Consider the following 20,120-nt stretch of genomic DNA (forward strand, 5'->3'; position numbering starts at 1 on the left):
GTGTGAAAAGAGCTCATGGTTAAGATTAGTGTTTTATGGGAATGTTCAGGCAATAAGCTAATGTAGAGCCAGGCAGTCAATAAGAAATATTTAAATTGGCTATATTTTTCCCAGTTTGACAGTAAATGGTGCAGCATTTTTTTCACATTAACAGATGGATGTAAGAGAAAGAACACTTCAATATGTTTGTGCTGCTAAAAATAAACAATAATCTTCTCCACAAAACCCTTACTAAAACCCACTAAATGTGAATAAACTGTCAAGCTCAACATTCCTTAAACGTTACTGATTCAAATGCAACATGTCAACATGTCTGTTTAACACTCCAAAGGCACACCTGGATAAGACACATGCACGCACACACACACACACTGCCCTGAGGAAGCAGATTAGCTCAGTTTATACCTGTTACAAGATTAATGAATAATACCTGAGGATGTTTTCTCCCAAACTTAATTTTGATACTTATTGAGTCATGAATATTTCATGTTACAGGGTAATATTTAGATTTGAAATGAAGTTTTTGGGGCCTTTAATGCAACAAAATGCACGTTGTGTTAGCATTTTTGTTAAAAGTGTAGACTGTCAGAGACCACGTTCAAACAAAGGTGATTCATTGTGAAGTTTGTTCGTGGTGGAAATCTAGAGCAACGGATTGAGGCTGGCTGGATTGTACATTATGAATCAGCGGCGACACAGAGGAGCAGGACAGGCAGTGGCTGGAATCTTCAGGAAGAACACTGGAGACTGATAAGGATCAGAATGTAGCAGGCAAATCAGGAAGGAGGGAGACAATGGACCTGAAGTGCAGGTAGAATAGGATTAGGCAGGTTCAAAGCCAACACAAGGAAACAATCGGGCAACCAGTAAAATGATGGACCAGGTTTATAGACTTCAGGCTACAGGTGTAGTTGATAAGTGGAGTAGTTCGCCACTCTCAGATTGAAACAGGCAGACATACACACTAACAGAGGCAAAGAGGACACACTAAGCAGGGGAAAACAGCAGAAAATCTGGGGATGAGGAGGTTTCTGGTAGACCTTAACAATGTCACTCACTGTATAGTCATATATGACTTCTTGTGACTCTTACAGACAACCCTCTGCTGTCTAACAAAGTGTCAGTGACAGTTAACATCCTGGATGTGAACGAGTTCCCTCCTGAGCTGGCCATTCCTTCAGATACCTTCGTCTGTGAAAACTCCAGAGTTGGACAGGTAAACTGAACTGGATCTGCTTGAAATGATGTACTACTTGTATATAAGCGCTACTGCAACAGAATCATGTGGGACATATACTGCACACCTTTATCATTTAAATGGTTATCCTTGGTAACCAAGATTTATCATGTTTAGATCTGAGTTACTCCATGTTATAGTCATACACTCTCTTTCAATCAGTTCAAATAGTCCAAAAAGCCATATTCAGTTAAATAATGGGTGAAACAAGAGCACTGGGAGGGAGGACATAAAGTTTCTTGACATTTTTGTGAGATTTTAACCAGCACTCTTTAATTTGCAAGCCATCAACTTCTCTCTCTGGGGTTCTGTGCTTCAGTATCCTGAGCAGATTCTCTGTCTGGTTGCTCCCTGACCAGGTGATCCAGACAGTCAGTGCTGTGGACAAAGACCTTCCACCTGTCGGCCAGAGGTTCTTCTTTAAGTCCCCCAAAGAGCTTCGCAACAGAAACTTCACTATTCGAGATTTTGGAAGTGAGTGTGTGTGTGTGTGTGTGTGTGTGTGTGTGTGTGTGTGTGTGTGTGTGTCCGTGTGTCCGTGTGTCCCCGTGTGTGTGTGTCTGTGTGTGTCTGTGTGTACCTATCAACCAGTGGACTTTGGCTAGTTACACATTCACACATTTTGGAGGTCAACTGTTGGTCCTGCCGTAAATGATGCTAAAATCATGTCTACAACCCTCTGGTGAATTTATGATAATATTAGCTTAGAGGGGTGTGTAGGTCTGAGAGTGTTAAAGTTCATGCTCAGTGCTGCCCCTGCAGGCTGGAGCTGGGATTTAAACCACTCACTAACATTTTTTTTCACAATTCCACTGTGTGAATGACTGGCAAAGGATCCTCACTCTAATACTCACATAATAATAATAATAATAATAATAATAATAATAATAATAATAATAATAATAATAATAAATTTTATTTGCAACGCACCTTATATCCAGGCAATCTCAACTCTCAACTCAACTCAACTCAACTTTATTTATAAAGCACTTTAAAAAACAACCACAGCTGTGACAAAGTGCTGCACATAGGAACATAAATAAATAAATAAAACGAATAAACCTAAAATATAAGACAAACAATAAAAACAATATACACAATAAAACAGGAGCAAGGTCTCAAGCTTGGTCGAAAGCCAAGGAATAAAAATGTGTTTTAAGACGAGTTTTAAAAATGGACAATGAGGGGGCCTGTCTGATGCACAAAGGTAGGTCGGTAGAAAAGGCACGATCCCTTCTGAGCTTCAACTTCGACCTCGGTACCTCCAGGAGCAGCTGATCAGCTGACCTGAGGCACCGAGCAGGAGCGTAAAGATGAAGCAGCTCAGAGAGGTAAGGCGGGGCGAGACCATTTAAAGATTTAAAAACAAATAAAAGAATCTTAAAGTGAACTCTAAAATGCACAGGCAGCCAGAGGAGGGAGGCCAGGATGGGCGTTATGTGTTCCCTCTTACGTGTTCCAGTCAGGAGACGAGCAGCAGCGTTCTGGACCAACTGGAGACGTGAGAGGGAAGACTGGCTGACTCCAAAATAAAGTGCGTTACTGTAATCCAGTCGAGAAGTAACAAAGGCATGGATCACTGAGTGAGTGCTGACCTTGGAGAATAGGCTTCACCTTTGCCAACTGCCTGTGATGGAAGAAGCTCGATTTGACCACTGCACTTATATGACAGTCCAATTTTAGGTTTGAGACTGTTGGCTTCACATATAGAGCCAAGGGGCCCAAATCAACAGGGGGGTTTTCACAGGGGCCACTGGGTCCAAACATCAACACCTCCGTTTTCTTTTAATTAAAATTTAAAAAGTTCAGGGCCATCCAGGCTTTGATGTCGTCAAGACATAACAGAAGTTGTTTAATAGAGAAAGCATGTTTATTCTTCAGTGGCACATATATCTGACTGTCATCAGCATAACAGTGGAAAGAGATGCCATGTTTTCTCAGAATGGACCCCAGAGGAAATAAATACAATGAAAAGAGCAAGGGGCCTAAAATTGAGCCCTGTGGAACCCCATATAGTAGAGGAGCAGAGGAAGATTTAGAACCAACAATGTTCACACACATAGTTCTGTCTGCCAGATATGACATTTCAGTGCACTACCACAGATGCCCACTAGATGATGCAGCCGAGATACTAAAATATTGTGGTCCACTGTGTCGAAGGCAGCAGTTAAGTCCTGCAAGACAAGAATCACATAGTCACCTGAATCATTAGCCAGGAGGATGTCATTGAAGACCCTGAGTAACGCTGATTCTGTGCTATGTCGAGCTTTAAAACCAGACTGGAAGACTTCAAGAATATCATGTTCATCCAGAAAGCACTTCAGCTGAGTGTAGACAACTTTCTCTAAGATTTTTGAAATAAAAGGCAGCTTGGAGATGGGCCTGAAATTAGCCACTATTGCAGGGTCAAGGCCAGGTTTCTTCAGCAGGGGTTGCACTACTGCGTGTTTAAAACTTCTGGGGACAACACCAGAAGACAAGCTGCTGTTAATAATGGTAAGGACCAACTGCCCTATACTGGGGAAAACCTCTTTAAAGAAATGAGGAGGGACAGCATCGTGAGGGGAGCCTGATGGCTTAATATGGCTGACCAGATCCTCTAAATATGACAGAGTCACAGGTTCAAACTTATCAAACACAGCCGGGCAGGGAACAGACACAGAGGGGTCAGATGCAGGAGCTGAGATGAGAGCCCTTGTGCTAACAACTTTATCAATGAAAAAGTGCAGGAAGTTATTGCACAGTTCAGGGGATGCTTCAATACCAACAGACTGTGGGGCATTTAAAACAGAGTCGATGGTTTTGAATAACACATGTGGGTTATGGCGATTGCACACAATAATGTCTGACAGGTGTTCTCTTATGGTCTCTTTGACAATGTTCTGGTACTGGCGCCAGCAGTCCTTTAAGATTTGAAGTGAGACCTGCAGCTTGTCCTTCTTCCATCTGCGTTCAGCTTTACGGCACTCCCGTCTAGCTGCACGAGTCCTGTCATTTAACCAAGGCTCAGGTTTAGCTTTAGGCTGCCTAGTTTTTAATGGAGCCACAGAGTCCAGAATGGCTTTACAGGAGGAGTGAAACCAAGAACTGAGCTCCTCTGTATCAGGGGGGAGTCGAGTCAGAGGGAACACAGAGCTGGTCAAAAGCAGCAGAGAACTGACTGGCAGTGAGAGGGTTAAAAACCCGACAGCGCCGAGCAGGAGCACCAGATTTGACTGCAGCGCAGGAGAAAACAGCATCAAATAACACAGGCATATGGTCAGAGAACACACTGTCACAGACCTCCAGGTTAAACACAGACACCCCGTGAGACAGAACCAGGTCTAATGTATGTCCGTGTTCGTGTGTGTGACCAGACACACACTGTACCAGACTAAAAGAGTCAATAAGGCTGAAAAAGTCCTTCACCAGCGGTTTATCCGGACAGCACACATGTATGTTGAAATCCCCAACAAACAGTACACGGTCATAGTTGGGCATGATTCCAGCCAGAAAGTCAGAAAACTCATTCAAGAAGTCCTTATTGTATTTGGGGGGGTCCGTAGATCGAAGCGACCCACCTCAAATAAAGTCACTTCAAAGATGGAGAATGAAGATGAAACAGGGCGCTGCTTACATTTAAAGCTGTTTTTATAAACAGTCGCTGTTCCTCCTCCACGGCCCAATGTCCGCGGGGAGTTAAAGTAAGAGCAGCCAGCCGGTAAAAGCTCAACAAGAGCGCTGCACTCACCAGCACCGATCCAGGTCTCCGTCACACAGAGGAAGTCCAAGCCACGAGAGCTGAAGAAATCCCTCAGGATGAACCTCTTGTTTGCCAGTGATCTGGGGTTCACCAGGCCAATCCTGGCAGGAGACGGGGCCTGTGGTTTGGCAGACCAGGGAGCCCGGAGCAGCGTCCTCAAGTTCCGGAGGTTCACTCCGCGCTGGCGGAGCCGAGGAGAGCAGGGGCGGCGGGGCCGGAGTCCCTCATCCAGACCGGCAACAGGTACCAGGCAGGCGTCAACGGGGTCCAGGAAGCGCTGGGAGACAACGAAAGGGAGGAATAATCCATGTCCTGTCCGGGAAAAGGAAGAAGGCAGTGCCAGGCAGACCTTTAGCTTCACCAGATGGCCGCTGCATTTACCGCGGCGACGGAGATGCTTCCGCCGGGCAGGTAAGGCCGAGGCCCGGAGCAAATGAGTCGGGATCCCCGACAGGAGCGGGGGCAAGGTTTTTTGCCCACCATAGTCAAACACACTTAGATCCACGACATTATGCCGAAGATCCAGGAGAGACTGGCGATCATACACCAGCAGAGACTTGGTCTATAGAGTGCCAAGGACTAGAAACACCAAAAACACACACCAAAGAGAGAGCGAGAGACGAGCAGCCACACACACCGGCGCCATCTTTGAAGGAGTATCTCAAGGTGCTATAGAGTAAAATTTAGCATGTTTAAAATCAAGGTAGGAAGTGGGTAGTTAAAAGAAAAAAAGAAATAGTAAAACGCTTTTTTAAAAAGATATGTTTTAAGATTTTGCTTAAAAACATCAGTAGACTGTGGGGCCCTCAGATGGTCAGGGAGGGTGTTCCACAGCCTTGGTGCTGCAGAGGAAAATGCCCGGTCACCCATGCTGCGGAGTTTGGTTCTGGGGGCTTGGAGAGTGTTGGCTGTTGCTGGTCGGAGGGTGCGTGAGGAGGTTTGGGGGGTGAGACTGTAGATGCACTGGTGGGTGAGGAGGGAGACCTTGTATTCAATTCTGGGTGGGACAGGGAGCCAGTGAAGAGATTTCAGGATGGGGTTGATGTGATCATACTTGTGCACCGTCCTGCCAGGACGTAGGATCCTGGCAGCGCTGTTCTGGATGTTTTGCAGTCTTTGGATGCTCTTGCCAGAGATCCCGAAGAGGAGTGCATTATAGTAGTCCAGCCTGGAGGAGATAAAGGCGTGGACAAGCTTCTCTGCATCTGCCAGGGTGAGTGTTGGACAGAGTTTGGCGATGTTCTTGAGGTGGTAGAATGAAGTCTTACAAAGGTGATACACCCAAGTTGGTGACAGATGTTGAGAAGGAGATGTTTTTGCCAGAAATGTTGATACTGGTGATGGATGAAGAACAGAGCTGATGTGGTGTGCCAACCAGGATGGCGTCCGTTTTGGCACTGTTTAGTTTTAAGAAGTTGAGCTTCATCCACGCCTCTATCTCCTCCAGGCAGGTGGTCAGTGTGTGCGTTGGGAGGGGAGCAAAAGATGAGGGGGTTGTTCTCAGATAAAGTTGTGTGTCATCAGCATAACAATGGAAAGATAAACCATGTCTGTTAATGACTGACTGTCAAGGGGGAGCATGCAGATGGAGAAAAGGGTGGGGCCCAGCACAGAGCCCTGAGGGACACCGCAGGTGATGTTGTGGGTTTCAGATCGTGCTTTACCCAGGGCAACGTATTCAATTCTGCCGGTCAGGTAGGAGATAAACCATTTGAGAGTGGTTTCTGAAAGTCCAATGGTGTATTGCAGGCGGTGGAGGAGGATGTTGTGGTCAACTGTATCAAAGCCAGCTGTTAGGTCCAATAGCATGAGTAGGGATGGGGAGCCAGTATCTGCTGCCATCAGAAGGTCGTTGGTGACCCTGACCAAGGTTGTTTCTGTGCTATGGCCAGGGCGGAATCCAGACTGAAACTTTTCAAACAGGTTGTTGTATTTAAGGTATTGTTGAAGTTGTGCTGCAACTGTGTTTTCCAGAACCCTTGATAGGAACGGAAGATTGGAAAAGGGCCTGTAGTTGCTGGATCCAGGGTGGGTTTTTTTCAGTAGTGGTCTGATGACAGCAGTTTATAACGCAGATGGGATACGGCCGGCCAGAAGGGACTGGTTTATGATCTTGGTGATGAATGGAGAGACAGCAGAGATGTTGGCCTTCAGCAGAGCTGAAGGGAAAGGGTCCAGGGCACAGGTGGACGGCTTCATTTTTTTAATGATGTCTTCTACTTCTTCCTGTGTGACATTGGAAAAATAGCAGAGGGGCTGGACAGCCTCAGACAGTTTTTCCCCAGCTTGGGGGGGGGGGGGGGGGGGGCAAGACAGCAGTGGTGGAGAGGTGTGAATGGATGTTATAAATTTTTTGTTTGAAAAAGTTAATATGCATGTTGCACCTCTCCTTGGTGGACTCAGAGTGGGAGGGTGAGGGGGGTTTGAGAAGGTGATTTATTGTTGAAAAGTTACCAGGGCTGTTGTTGAATATGGTAGAATAAAACCTACACCGTGCATCCCTCAGAGCTTCTGCATACGCTCTCTTGTGTTCCCTGCATGCCTGTTTGTGAACAGTCAGTCCAGAGGTCTTGAGCTGCCGCTCAAGGACACGCCGAGCTGTCTTCATTTTTCGCAGCTCACAGGTGTGCCAGGGTGCTGAGCGCGAGAATAAGACTGACCTAGATGTTAAGGGGGTGTAGAGGTCCAGAAGCCTGCTCAGGGACTTGTTGTAAAAGTCAACAGAGTCAGCAACCGAGAGGAGGTCGGTGGGGCCACAGGAGAGAAGTTGAAGATCCAGGGCCAGGTCATCAGGATTGATGTTTTTCAGATTTCTGAAGTGGATCTGTCGCTTTGGTTTGGTGTGGTGGGAAGGAAAAGGCAGCTCCATTGACACTACCTTGTGATCTGAAACACCAAGTTCGTAGACCTGAAGGTTGCTGATTGAGGCGGAGTTAGAGATGACAAGATCGAGAGTGTCCCCTAGAATCTATGGGGACAACAACAGTACAATATTCTGTAACAAAACTATTCATACCAGCAACAACTGCAACATTTGTTCAATAAAAGGCTCTGATAGTTTGGCACCAGGTTATTCTTCAGAAAAAAAATGATGGATTCAGCATCATCCAGTGATGACGACCTTGTTCTCTTTCTCCTCACTTGACATTATATTTGACTTCTCCTGCTTTACTTTGTCCACTTCAGCATCTCTGTTGTGCTGTGAGCCATGCTCACAGTCAAGCACAGAAACTGAGAGGAGAAGAGAGAGGGAAGAAGCCACCCGTGAATTAATTACCTTTACTTTGTAACAGAAAGTACATTTGTATGGGACCCTTGTCCATGCTATTCCACAGATTTTTAACAACATGTCACAGGCTGAACTAACAGCCCTGACTAACATGACACAAAGAAATTCAAGGAGAAATTTTGGTTGATAACAGTGTAACCCAGTAAGGTCTTGGCTAAACTTGAGTTAAACTGAGTTAACAACCCGACAACACCACCCTGGGAATTTCACCCAGGGAATACATCATATGATTAATTATTACTTTGACCACAGGTAAGCTTCACAAAGAATTTAACAGAGACGTGGTTTCGAGTTGATAAAAAGAGTGTTCTTTTTTTTTTTAATCTCTGTCAGTAATGCAAAACAAACAAAACAAAACATATGAAGAAGAAGAAGAAAAAGAATCAGGGACAATCCCCTTTATTTGTCACACAGCAACATCCACATGCACACACACACCATGCACTGGTGAAATTTTCCCTCCGCCTTTAACCCATCCTGGTCATCCTTCCTCCTTCCTCCATAAATCTCTTTATGCTTTATGCAACTGTGTAGCCTCCTATCCAGAAATAGGTCAATCCAGCAACTGAATGCTCTGCGGCAGACCAGGGGCGGTGGGCTGCCATCCGACCGGCGCCCGGGGACCCAGTTCTTTCCATCACCATCGTCAGGTGGTGATCTTCTTGCATGTTTTTAGTGGGGGTATTTTTATGGAGGACACCCCAGGTGAACACGGGGAGAACATGTTAACTCCACACAGAAAGGCCCCTTTCCTCAAACAGCAGGCACCGAAGGCATGGTGGAGGACACACCCCCAGCGAGAATCAAACCCGGGACCTTCTAGCTGTGAGGCGACAGTGTTACTACAGTTCCATTGTACCATTAAAAACTGAAGGAAGATTTTAGATTTTAATTAATAATAATGATTTTAGAATAATTAAAAACATAGAAGAAGAAGAAGAACCTAGAAAAAAATATAAAATAGGGAGGTGGAGGGCTTGACTAAAAAAAGGAAACATACAAAGGTGTCACACTTTTAGGGTGGCATTAAAATAAAACACTGCAAACAAAGCACACTAAAATATAAGAGAACCCACAAAGGAATAAATAAGTAAAATCACACAGCCACCTTTTACACAGTAAAACACTAGGCCACTTGAATCAGCGAGTTTTCAAAATGTAGTTACACAAAAACAAGCCTCACCACCCTAAAACAAGTTAAAATCTCTGGTAAAATGTAAAACGAATTAAGAATGTACAAAAAAATCTAAATAACAAAAAATATATGTATAAATGCACTAAAATCACTGAATAAAACCTAGCACTTAAACCCAATAAAAAAAATACAAAAAAAATTCAAGTGAATTTCAACAAACACAAAACAGCAGTGGCAGTCACTGCTTGGCTGTACAACACCCGATCAGCGCCCAAGTTGACCGGCCGTGGCGAACACAAACACGGACAGCGTCATTGTCATCTTTTTAGAGGCGTAACAGCACCACACGGAAGCAGCAGCAGAAGAGAGAGAGCGAGAGATTTCGGCTGGTGCACTGCTGTATTTATGTGCCGCTAAAGGCGTCGATCAGGAGCTTTGCTGCAGGTGTGTGACTGGAAGAAGCGGGGACTTTGCTGTTACAGCACTGCGGCCCCTAGTGGTGGGGCAGACCTAACCTGCCGGTTACAACAGGAAAAAAAAATCTGCTCAGGCGACACCAAAAAGTTCTATATGGTGTGATGATAAGTTACACGATCACAGAACCAAACAGACTTGCGTACTTCTCATTATATGTGGATTTACAAAAAAGATTGATGCATATTACAAAGAAGATGGTCCCCACTTGGACTGTACAGAGTGACAGTATCCCCTCTTAGATAGCATGCAGCCACATTCACTCTCCAGCACAGATGACAACCAACAGAGGAAGACATGCGTAGCCACCTATCCAGAAATAGGTCAATCCAGCTGGAACCAGGGAATACTCGTGATATTAACATTTACTCTAAATTCTTTTGTGTATTTAAATATTTAGATAAAATGTAAAGTATTGCATTTGATGATACAGAATGACCTCTGTTCACTGTCAGATAATGACAAATGTCTTGTCTCAGACAGCATGGAATGATGTTCACATAGCACACATGTGCGAGGACAGACAAAGACAAAAACTAAATGAGTGATTCTCCTCAGAAAACTAATGTGATCCCTCATCATATCCCCAACAGCTCAGATCAGTTAGTGAACCAGCACTGCTTGAAGTAAATGATCTATCATAGTTTTCAGTAAAGTGTGTGATATTAGTTTGGAAATATAATTTAGAAAATATTAGTCATATGATTGAAACTCAGACATATGAAATGAAGCAGATATGTTTTCTGATGATGAAGTTCTTGATGAGTGGTTAATATTAGTGCATACAGCCAGCTAACTAATGGTTTATGGTTAAAACATTAATTTATTGTGAAGTGGTTGTGATTATTTTCAGGACATTTGCTTTCACCACAGACTGTTCCATTGGGCCCCCCTCCTTGATAGTAGTGTAAATTTTTCTAACAGACATATGATGATTTCATGTATTCACTGGAGAAATAGAATATAGTGTTATAATCAATGGTAGCAAATGACTGAAGAAGATAGATTTGTTGAGCCTGATATTATAGTAGCTCTGATGAAGTGTAATACTGTGATGCACTGCCCTCAGAATGACACCTGGACACAGCTGATATACTGAGCTAGAATCTGTGATACACTGTGACAGAGGGCGGAGTGATCATGGATATGACAGGAGAATGCTCATGGTCTGAGATTTTGAGGATCATGAGTATATGACAAGAGAGTGCTCGTAGTCTGAGATCTTGAGATCCACCTCGTGGCCTTGCAGATGTTCGGGCAGCTGCTACTCTGTGTGACCTAACATAACCTCGCTGTCCTGAAGTAACCTTAAAGCATGTATTCTTTATAATTGTGTGTTTACTATAATCACTGATGGATTGAAAGTTCTCATAATCACTTTATGTGCACTTAATGACCAAAGTATTGTTTTTATGCTTTCTGTTATACACTCTGTGCCTGCAATAAAGTTGTAAACCTTTTTTATTTTAGTGTGGAAAAGCCTAAAAGATAATAATGTAATTTGGAATGAATAGAGAGAAAATAAAGAGAATACATCCTTGGGATGCACCTTTGATGCAACAATGCAAATCTGGGAAAGATAGGGGATTTAAGGTCAGAGTGGCTGCCAAGAGATGACCTAATGGTGTAAAACGAGAAGTAACTTACAAAAAAAGAAAAGATGCCCTCAGGGCGTGGTAAACAGCTGAAGTGTATAAGTAAGTCGGAGTTCGTCAGGATTACACTCTACTGTATGTGTTTCTGAGCGTGTTCCCCTTTATTGTTGACAATAAAGTACTTTGCTCCTCGGACTTCTGACTCCTGCAGATTTTTATCAGACACTTTTTTTATTTTTATTCGACACTTGTTATCTTTTTTGGACACCTTGTTATTTTTACACGTTTTTATCTTTATTGGACTTTTTTTTTTTTTTTAAAAAAAAGGAAGAATTCTCTGAAACAGTGTTTTGGCCTGATTGTGGTTTGTGCATTTGGCCTTCACATTCCACGACAATAGGACCTTGACGCTGTACAATATTCAAATTAAAATTGAAAAAGTACTTTTGCACTTATATAATGAAAAAGGATTAAAACTTTCAGATTTCATCTTTCGCATGTACACACACACACACACACACACACACACACACACACACACACACACACACACACACACACACTAAAAATGTCTAAATCTGTTGTTTGGAAGATAGAAATATCTTTTATATATATATATAAGCTGTGCATCCTCTTTTTGCTCCAGTATGAAATATTCAGGGCATCAGACAGGCTCCTGTGTGCTGTGTAACAGGAAGTATGCCACATGATTGCTACCATGAGAGAAGCAGAAATCAGCTTGACTTATTTGTAGTGCCACTTTAAGCGTGGAATGTTTGCATCAAAACTCACATTAAGGGAAAAACAAACTCTACAGAAATTCTTCCAATAATAAATAAATCATATTTTTGTTCTTGTTGGGAACGTGCTAAGACTATATTTTCACACCGCACATTGCGCATTGCTTGTCATCTCTGATTTTTTGTATTTTTACTTTTTAGAATTGTATATCAGTGACACCAGATCTGTTTGTATCACTTAAAACAAAAAGTCAGTGATGTACGCTAATACTTCAGCAATGCTTATGCTTGGTATAGTCTTCAAGAGTTGTTGCGACATCTCAAATTCTGTGTGACCCTGTCTGGGACACTGTCAGTGATGTAACATCATCCTCTGTTGGTTTCCAGACAACACAGCTGGCATTGTTACTCGACGCTCGGGATTCCAGCGTCGGCTGCAGGATGTCTACATACTTCCTGTTGTGGTTGAAGACAGTGGTTACCCGGCCCAGAGCAGCACAGCCACCCTCACCATCCGAGTGTGTTCCTGTGAGGCAGGAGGCTCGCTGCTTACCTGCTCAGCTGAGGCCATCTTCCTGCCAGTAGGCCTCAGCACTGGAGCTCTGATGGCTATTCTGCTATGTGTGGCTCTGCTGATTGGTAAGCTTGTCTTTCTTCCATCATCTTCTTTCTTCTAGAACAGGGGTGCACACGCTTTTACAGCATGCGAGCTACTTAGAAAATGACCAAGTCAAAAAAAAAAAAAAAAAGCAAAAACATGCATTTATTTATAAATATATTGAGAATTCTTCATACGTACAATATATGCTGGTGTACCTTGCATAACTGCATGAACCCATATTGCATTATAAAACTCTGGACGTTTTTTGTCATTACCTTACTCTGATGACTTGCACTGAATGGAATCAGCCAGGGATGCATAGTCCGGACAGTAACTGACGGACAGTAACCACTTTTCCCTTCTTCAGTATAGCGATGGTAGGATGGCAGATGAGGCAAACGCACTTCGAAAATGACATAGTGAAAAAAAAGTCCTCCTCCCAATCCATATGGAAGTGGTAAGTTTTTGGCTTCTTACTTGGTCCAGCTTCCCCACTCATTTTTATACCCTTTCTTAAGTTTAGAAGAAATAATTTGGAGGCTAACTTGGCAACTCGCTAGCTTGCTAGAGTTTTGCAGCACTTAGCGCCGTTGCATGCACATACGCGGTGACCCATGTGTCAGAAAAGGTCAGATGTCAGACTGGCTCCCCTGTATGTCAATCAAGTGACAAATTTCATTGTGAGGATGGATGATAGGCTGACGTCTATTTTTTTAATGCCATGTGATCTACCCACACTACCTTTGTGATCAACCGGTAGATCCCAATCGACGTATTGGGCACCCCTGTTCTAGAACTACAACATAGTAATAAATACAAACACCAAAACTCTGTTCATAAAACTGAAACCAGCACATCATATCATGCATTCAGCACAAGTTTTGTCTCAGACTCTGTGCTGAGATGGGTTAGCCTTTCTTTTAGGTCTGTTTAAACACTGTGTATACAGCGGAACATTTACATAAGCAAACACTGCAGGTAAGGTTCCACTTTTGTCATTATAATTTACTAATGGTTGACTTGGTAAATTACACAGGTTCATTGTCTGTTTCTGTCAATAGAGTGAAAGATACTTATTGTTATATAAAGGGCACAGGACTTGCTTTTCTGTAATTTTCTGTATTTTCACAACACAAGGTTAGAAAAAAGCAGCACTCCAAAAGACAAAAACAACAAATTCACCTAGTGTTAATCATTTAGGTAAATTTGTTTACAGCCAGCTGATAAATCTGCTGATGCATTTGAACAGGTAGCCTTCATCAGAGCTTGTATAACAGGAGTATGTGATCACCAGCCAACAGAAAATGATTACACCTGACACCGACAGGAAGATCCTACATTTAATAAAAGCTATTATTGCAAAAAAAAAAGTTTGATAACTATAATAACTCTATGATAATGCTAATATTACACACAAGTTATTCTGCCCCTTCAAATACCATGACTTGAAATTAATTGAAGTACTTTCTGTCCACTTAAATTGACTTTCCCACAGCTCATCTGAAATTGTGAAGTTAATAATAATAGATTCTATAGGCAGCTGCCAGTCGGAACTTTAACCACAAAACATTTCTTGTGTGTTGAGTGTATTTTGCCACCTGCCCTGCAGTGCTCCCAACTCTTTAAGTAGTGCATTATTATTGGGGTTTACAATAGAATTTTTTTTTTTTTTTTTTTTTTTCCCGGAATTTTTATGAGTGCATGACTGACTGCACCGTGACATGTTTCTGTTACATCTTGGTGACCTAGAAGAAAATATTTACACTGGTTATACTTTCAGGTGTGATAAAAATTCACATTGTTTCTAGTGATGTTTTAATTTTAAAGGTTTCTGGCCCACCACTGATAATGAAGAGAGGCATTTCACCAGTGAATTAGTACTTGTAGTATAACACTAGAGGGCACCAACAACCCATGACATCTTTCCACCATCTCATTTCATTGCTACAGTTATGCATCGCCTGTCCAACCAAAGTGAAAACATGCAGGGCCACATGTACACCGCTTTCATTGTGTGTCTTGAAAGTGTGTGTGCATCTCATATGTGTGTTACATTACAGATGAAGCAGAAATGAAACTAAAGCAGGGTTGAAACAGTTATTTATCCCGCCCTCTGTGTGTGTGTGTGTGTGTGTGTGTGTGTGTGTGTGTGTGTGTGTGTGTGTGTGTGTGTGTGTGTGTGTGTGTGTGTGTAAGTGTGGACTGATAGCATGTCAGAGAAGAATCACAGCTTCTTGAGGGCATTGTGCCTTCTTTATTGGTGTCCTCTCCAGAGAGGCAGGATAACTGAAAGAGGACATAAAGGAGTAGAAGGGAGGATGGGCTAATAGCTGCTAACACATAACATCCACCTTTCTCTGGTGCCTGAGAGAGAGACATTTCCTCATATATTATGATGGCAATGAAGCACTTTGCTGTAGCAGTGGAGTGAGCTTGAAGGTATGCTGGAATCCTGGCATGATGTTAATTACTGAAGTATCACAATCATAACCTTTGTGATTTAATGTCATGTGTATATTTCAGAAGGAGTATATCTGGTCAAAGAATGTTCCCTAGAATAAAGAGGATGGGAAATTTCCACTGCTGGTAAAAAATGGTGAAAAATATTTCAGAAAGCTTTGTGTCTTCCCTGGGGATTGGCCTTTGGTTTGGCACCTCTTCTTTTTTTTTTTTTTTTTTTTAATTTTTATTAACTTCCTGTTATCTCTTGTTACCTTCGGGGCAAAAAATACAAAAGCAGTCAAGTTCATCTGGACTTAGCAACAACAACAACAATAAAAACAAAAATCCTGTCAGCAGATGAAGTAGGAAAATAGCAATTAGTTTCAGAATGGATCAGCCTATGGATTATTTCTAGATTAATCATCAACAGAATATCAGTAAAAACTGAAAAATGCCCATCACAATTCCCTGGAGCCCAAATTAACATTTTCAAATTGCTTATTTTGTCTGACAAACAGTACAAAACGCAAACATAGTCAGTACAGTCACAGAAAACAGAGAAAGCAGCAAATCCCTACATTTGAGAGGCTGGAACCAACTGATGTTTTATGTATGTATTTCAAATTTGTAAATCAACTGAAAGACTGATCAATCCCCAGAATTGTTATCAATTTATTTCCTATCAGTCATCAATCTATTAATCATTAGTGTGAACACTTGATTAAAACTGTGACGTGATCAATGTCTCCAGAGGACTAGAATTTATGACGTGCTGGTGCTTCTTGAGCACAAGAAAGTAAAGACAAGGATCAAACTGAGACAGAACACAAAAAAGAACAACAGAACAAAACAGAGAAACCTGGACAAAAATGACAGAAAACAATGGCCAGAGATAAGCAGAGATTTGAAAAGGTGACTGACTCCTGATGCAGGCAGTTCAAACACAGTGGCTCTCAGTGTGACAGCAGATGGATTCTTTGTTCTTTTCTGTCAGGATCTTGACACAGCTAAAAAGAAGTTCTCTAATTCAGGATTATAAAGGCTCAAACAGACTTAGACTTTGGGGCCAAACTGCTGACCTCATGGACTAACAACTTGGCATTAAAAGCAATCCTGAAGTTAACAGGAAGCCATTATAGGTAACTCTGTTTCTGCCACCTAGTCTTGGTTAAAAGGGCTGCAGCACTTTGGGCGACAGGAATTGGAGTTACAGTAATCCAAGCATAAAGAACTGAGGCATGCCTGACCTTTTCCAGATCAACAGAGTGGAGGCAAAGCAGAATTTTTGAGGTCTTTATTAGCTGGAGGTAACATGACTAAGCCTCCCTCTAACCTGATATTCAAAGCTAAAATTTTAATCAAATGCTACCTTAAAGATTAAACTAATCCTATGGTAATTAAAGTCTAGTATTGGTGATCAAACCATCCCTAAATAAATCTACGATTTATTGCAAAATGACACGCATTTTCATAGCGATGGCCATTATTTATCCCAGTTATCATACTGTTGTACACACCAATGAAAAAGCTGCTATAATCTATGAACATGGCAAGATCACTAAAGCATATAGTACAAACAGTACAACCCCAAAAATGTTGGGACCATGGGTAAAATGTAAATGTGAAGTGTTCCGGAGTTCATGTAGTAACATCTTTTACACAATCATGTGTTCACAAAGTCGTGAACCTCTCTCCATTCTCTCTTGTGAACCACTGAGCCTCTCCAGGATGCCCCTTTCATACCCAGTCATGATACTATCACCTGTTTCCAATCAACCTGTTTACCTGTGGAACGTTCCAAACAGGTGTTTTTGGAGCATTCCACAACTTTCCCAGTTTTCAGTTGCCCCTGTTGTAACAGGTTTGAAATGTGCTGCTGCATCAAATTCAGAATAAGCACATATTTACAAAAAAAAATCAATGAACATTAAATATATTTGTATTTGTGCTGTTTCCAATTGAGTATATATCAAAAAAGATTAGTTAATGATTCTGTTTTATCTGTGTCTTACACAGGGTCCCAACTTTTTTGGAATGTGGGTTGTACAATGAGAAACAAAAGCAGACACGTAACCAGCAGTTTATCCAGATGACCTAAACCACTTTATTAAGAAGTCAAACTCAAACTGAGCGCACAGGAAAACTATGAGCACTCAAGTGTGGTCAAGCTAGTATGTAAACTGTGATGGATGTTAACAATAAACAGTTTGAGTAATCGTTTTACTGTTCATCTTTGTTTTCTCTTCCAAATACATAGTGGTGATTTTAGAGTCTGTAGTGGCTCTGATAAAAATAGTCCCAGGGCCCCCCTTCCAGCTTTGTTCATCACCATTATATTATAAATAATCTGAAGCTAACAAAAGTGTAAATCAACCAGTTCTCATCAACATTGATTTTACAAATGCTGCAGTGTGCTACCCTGAGAGGTGGAAAAAACTGAGCTAATACAATAGGGAGCAGTAATGGCATCACAGCATGACAGTACTGAGAGGGGTACTGTCCTCTGTTAAGCTGTGATTTAACAGTGGACTGTTTGGGATATTTAGTTGAAGTTAAGTTTGGTTCAAATAAAGTTGAGGATAATATGACCACATCTTGAGGTCAGAACAACAGGAGCATGATTTGTCACCAGCTGATGTATTACTGTAGTTGAGAATAGCAGCGATACAAGTCCTTTTTTCTGCACTGCACTATTACAACTATATACAACCTCATCCACAGTTTATGCCTCAAAAACAACTTGATTGTAAGGATCAGAGACTCACAGTTGCTAGGAACTGAGTGGACCACACTGCAAAAACTCAGAAAAACTTAAAAAAAAAAAAAAAAAAAAGGATTAAAATAAATTATTTGAAATAAGCTAAATTCTCTGCCAACAGAACAAGAAAATTTGACTTGGCAAGATTTTTCAAAACAAGTAAATATATGTAGCCTCAAAAGACCCACAGATTAAAACTAGTGTATTTGCAAAACAAGGTAAAAGCAAAATAAAAGTAGATTTGTATTGATACAAGAACATATTTAATTATTTTCTTAATATGTAGGAAATTTTGCTTAAATTCAATGTATGCTAGTGCCATCATCTTTAAATATGATGGATATATGTATGCAATATATCATAAAACCAGTAAATGGACTGTATTTGTGTAGCACTTTTCTAGTCTGAAGACCACTAAAAGCGCTTCTACAACTCATGTCTTCACCGGTTTGCACACACATCCACACGGCAGCTAAGCCACCAGCTCATTATGAGCATTATCAGCTCACACACCGATGGCACAGCATCGGGGGCAGTTTTGGGGTTCGGTATCTTGCCCAAGGATACCTCGGCATGGTGACTGCTGAGGCCACAGATTGAACCACCAACCTTCTGATAGGTGGACCGCCCACACACAGAGTACATTTGTCTGGATACAAAGAAAAGATTTATGATATTATCAGGGTATTTTAGTGGCAGATGAAAATGTTAGCTGTCTTGATTCCAGATGTTTGTGCTCTAACTAAAGACAGTAAATCACCCGAATCTTTGTTTAATATACTCTTTCTTTGAGGTTGTTTTTAATGTTTATTAGAAAATATGATAAGAGCCATTTAGGTCTTAAAGAATGATCACAATGGCATTTCTGCTTGTGTTCCTCCATAAATGTTGTTGCATGGTGAATGTAATGGCAACATTTATTTTTCAAATGAGATGTAAGCACAGTGCTCACTCACTTTATTTTGAGGATAACACAGGCTGAACAGTAAGTTTGTTCATAAAGCAATAGTTTGACTTAAGTACTGTCATTGCTTTGTACCGTTACTTTTACTTAGATTTCAGTTTTGCAGTGCAGGGAAAAATTCTAATTGTGCAGGTCTCAAGTGGTCCCACCATGAATTCTACAAAAAATGGATTTTACTAAATCATACAACCATAAAAACATGGCATCTACTCGATTTGACCAAGTGTAAACTCAAGATGATGTCATCCATTGGTCTGTGGACTATGGTTTGAAGCTTTGAGTTGGACATTATGGTTTTTGGATGCAGTGATGATATTATTTGGAATAGAGGGTGGAGATGGGAAGGATACACATTGCTTCTGTTTTGATTGGATCTGTGTTAAGGTGCATCCAGGTGCACAGAGTCGGGTAAGAGATTTAAGGTATCTATTGCAGGGTTAAAGGAATGGAATATGAGCCAGGCCCAAGCCAAGCAGAGGGACCAAGGAGTGGTTAGCAGAGCCAAGCAGGTCCAGAGCAGAATGCGGGAAGATGCTGGGCTGAACCAGAGCAGGACAGATGAGAAGGCAGGAGACAGGGTCCAGACCAGAGCAGACAGAACTGCAGGGAGATGACATATAGGGTTAGTTGCAGGTAACAGGCAACAAGCAAATGTAAAAGAGAAAAAAGGCTGGAAACTGGGTGGATGCTGCAGAGCTGCATCTTTGTTGGAGTCTTCATTACAGCAAAGGATACAGCAGGAGAGGCTCTGTGAATTGGAGTCCTAGTTTCATTCACGGTGAGCTGCCGGTGGCCAGATCAGTTCTGTCTTTCATTTCAGTTTGGCTCAGAGGGTGCTGTATGTTTTTCTGCAGTGTGAAAAAGAGCCTTTCTGCTTCATTACAGCCTGGAGAAATTTCAGTAATTTACCAAGCCAACAACCCCACCTCCTTCTCTCAATACTAAATAAATCCTCCTCTAATGCTAACACAGCATTATTATTCACCTGCAGAAGGATAAGGCACTGCGGCTGATCCTGCTGAATCAGAAACTAATGTATGATTTTACTTTTTTTTTCCATTGTAAATTGGTTATATATTTTTCTATATTGCTCTTTTTGTGTAAATTTCTTGCCCTTGGAAAGCAAGTTAGTGACACGCTCCA

General features: G+C 41.8%; 1 protein-coding gene across 1 annotated transcript in view; it reads left to right on the plus strand.

The window, feature by feature from the left end:
• Window positions 1-20,120, plus strand: part of LOC139338462 (cadherin-12-like) — a 112,483-nt gene that overhangs the window by 85,764 nt on the left and 6,599 nt on the right. The window contains exons 10-12 of the mRNA XM_070973477.1: window positions 1,095-1,216; window positions 1,597-1,711; window positions 12,600-12,851. Of these exons, the coding sequence (XP_070829578.1) occupies window positions 1,095-1,216; window positions 1,597-1,711; window positions 12,600-12,851 (489 nt within the window). The remainder of the gene's footprint in view (window positions 1-1,094; window positions 1,217-1,596; window positions 1,712-12,599; window positions 12,852-20,120) is intronic.

This window comes from Chaetodon trifascialis, chromosome 11, assembly GCF_039877785.1.
Source record: "Chaetodon trifascialis isolate fChaTrf1 chromosome 11, fChaTrf1.hap1, whole genome shotgun sequence".
Classification (NCBI taxonomy): domain Eukaryota; kingdom Metazoa; phylum Chordata; class Actinopteri; order Chaetodontiformes; family Chaetodontidae; genus Chaetodon; species Chaetodon trifascialis.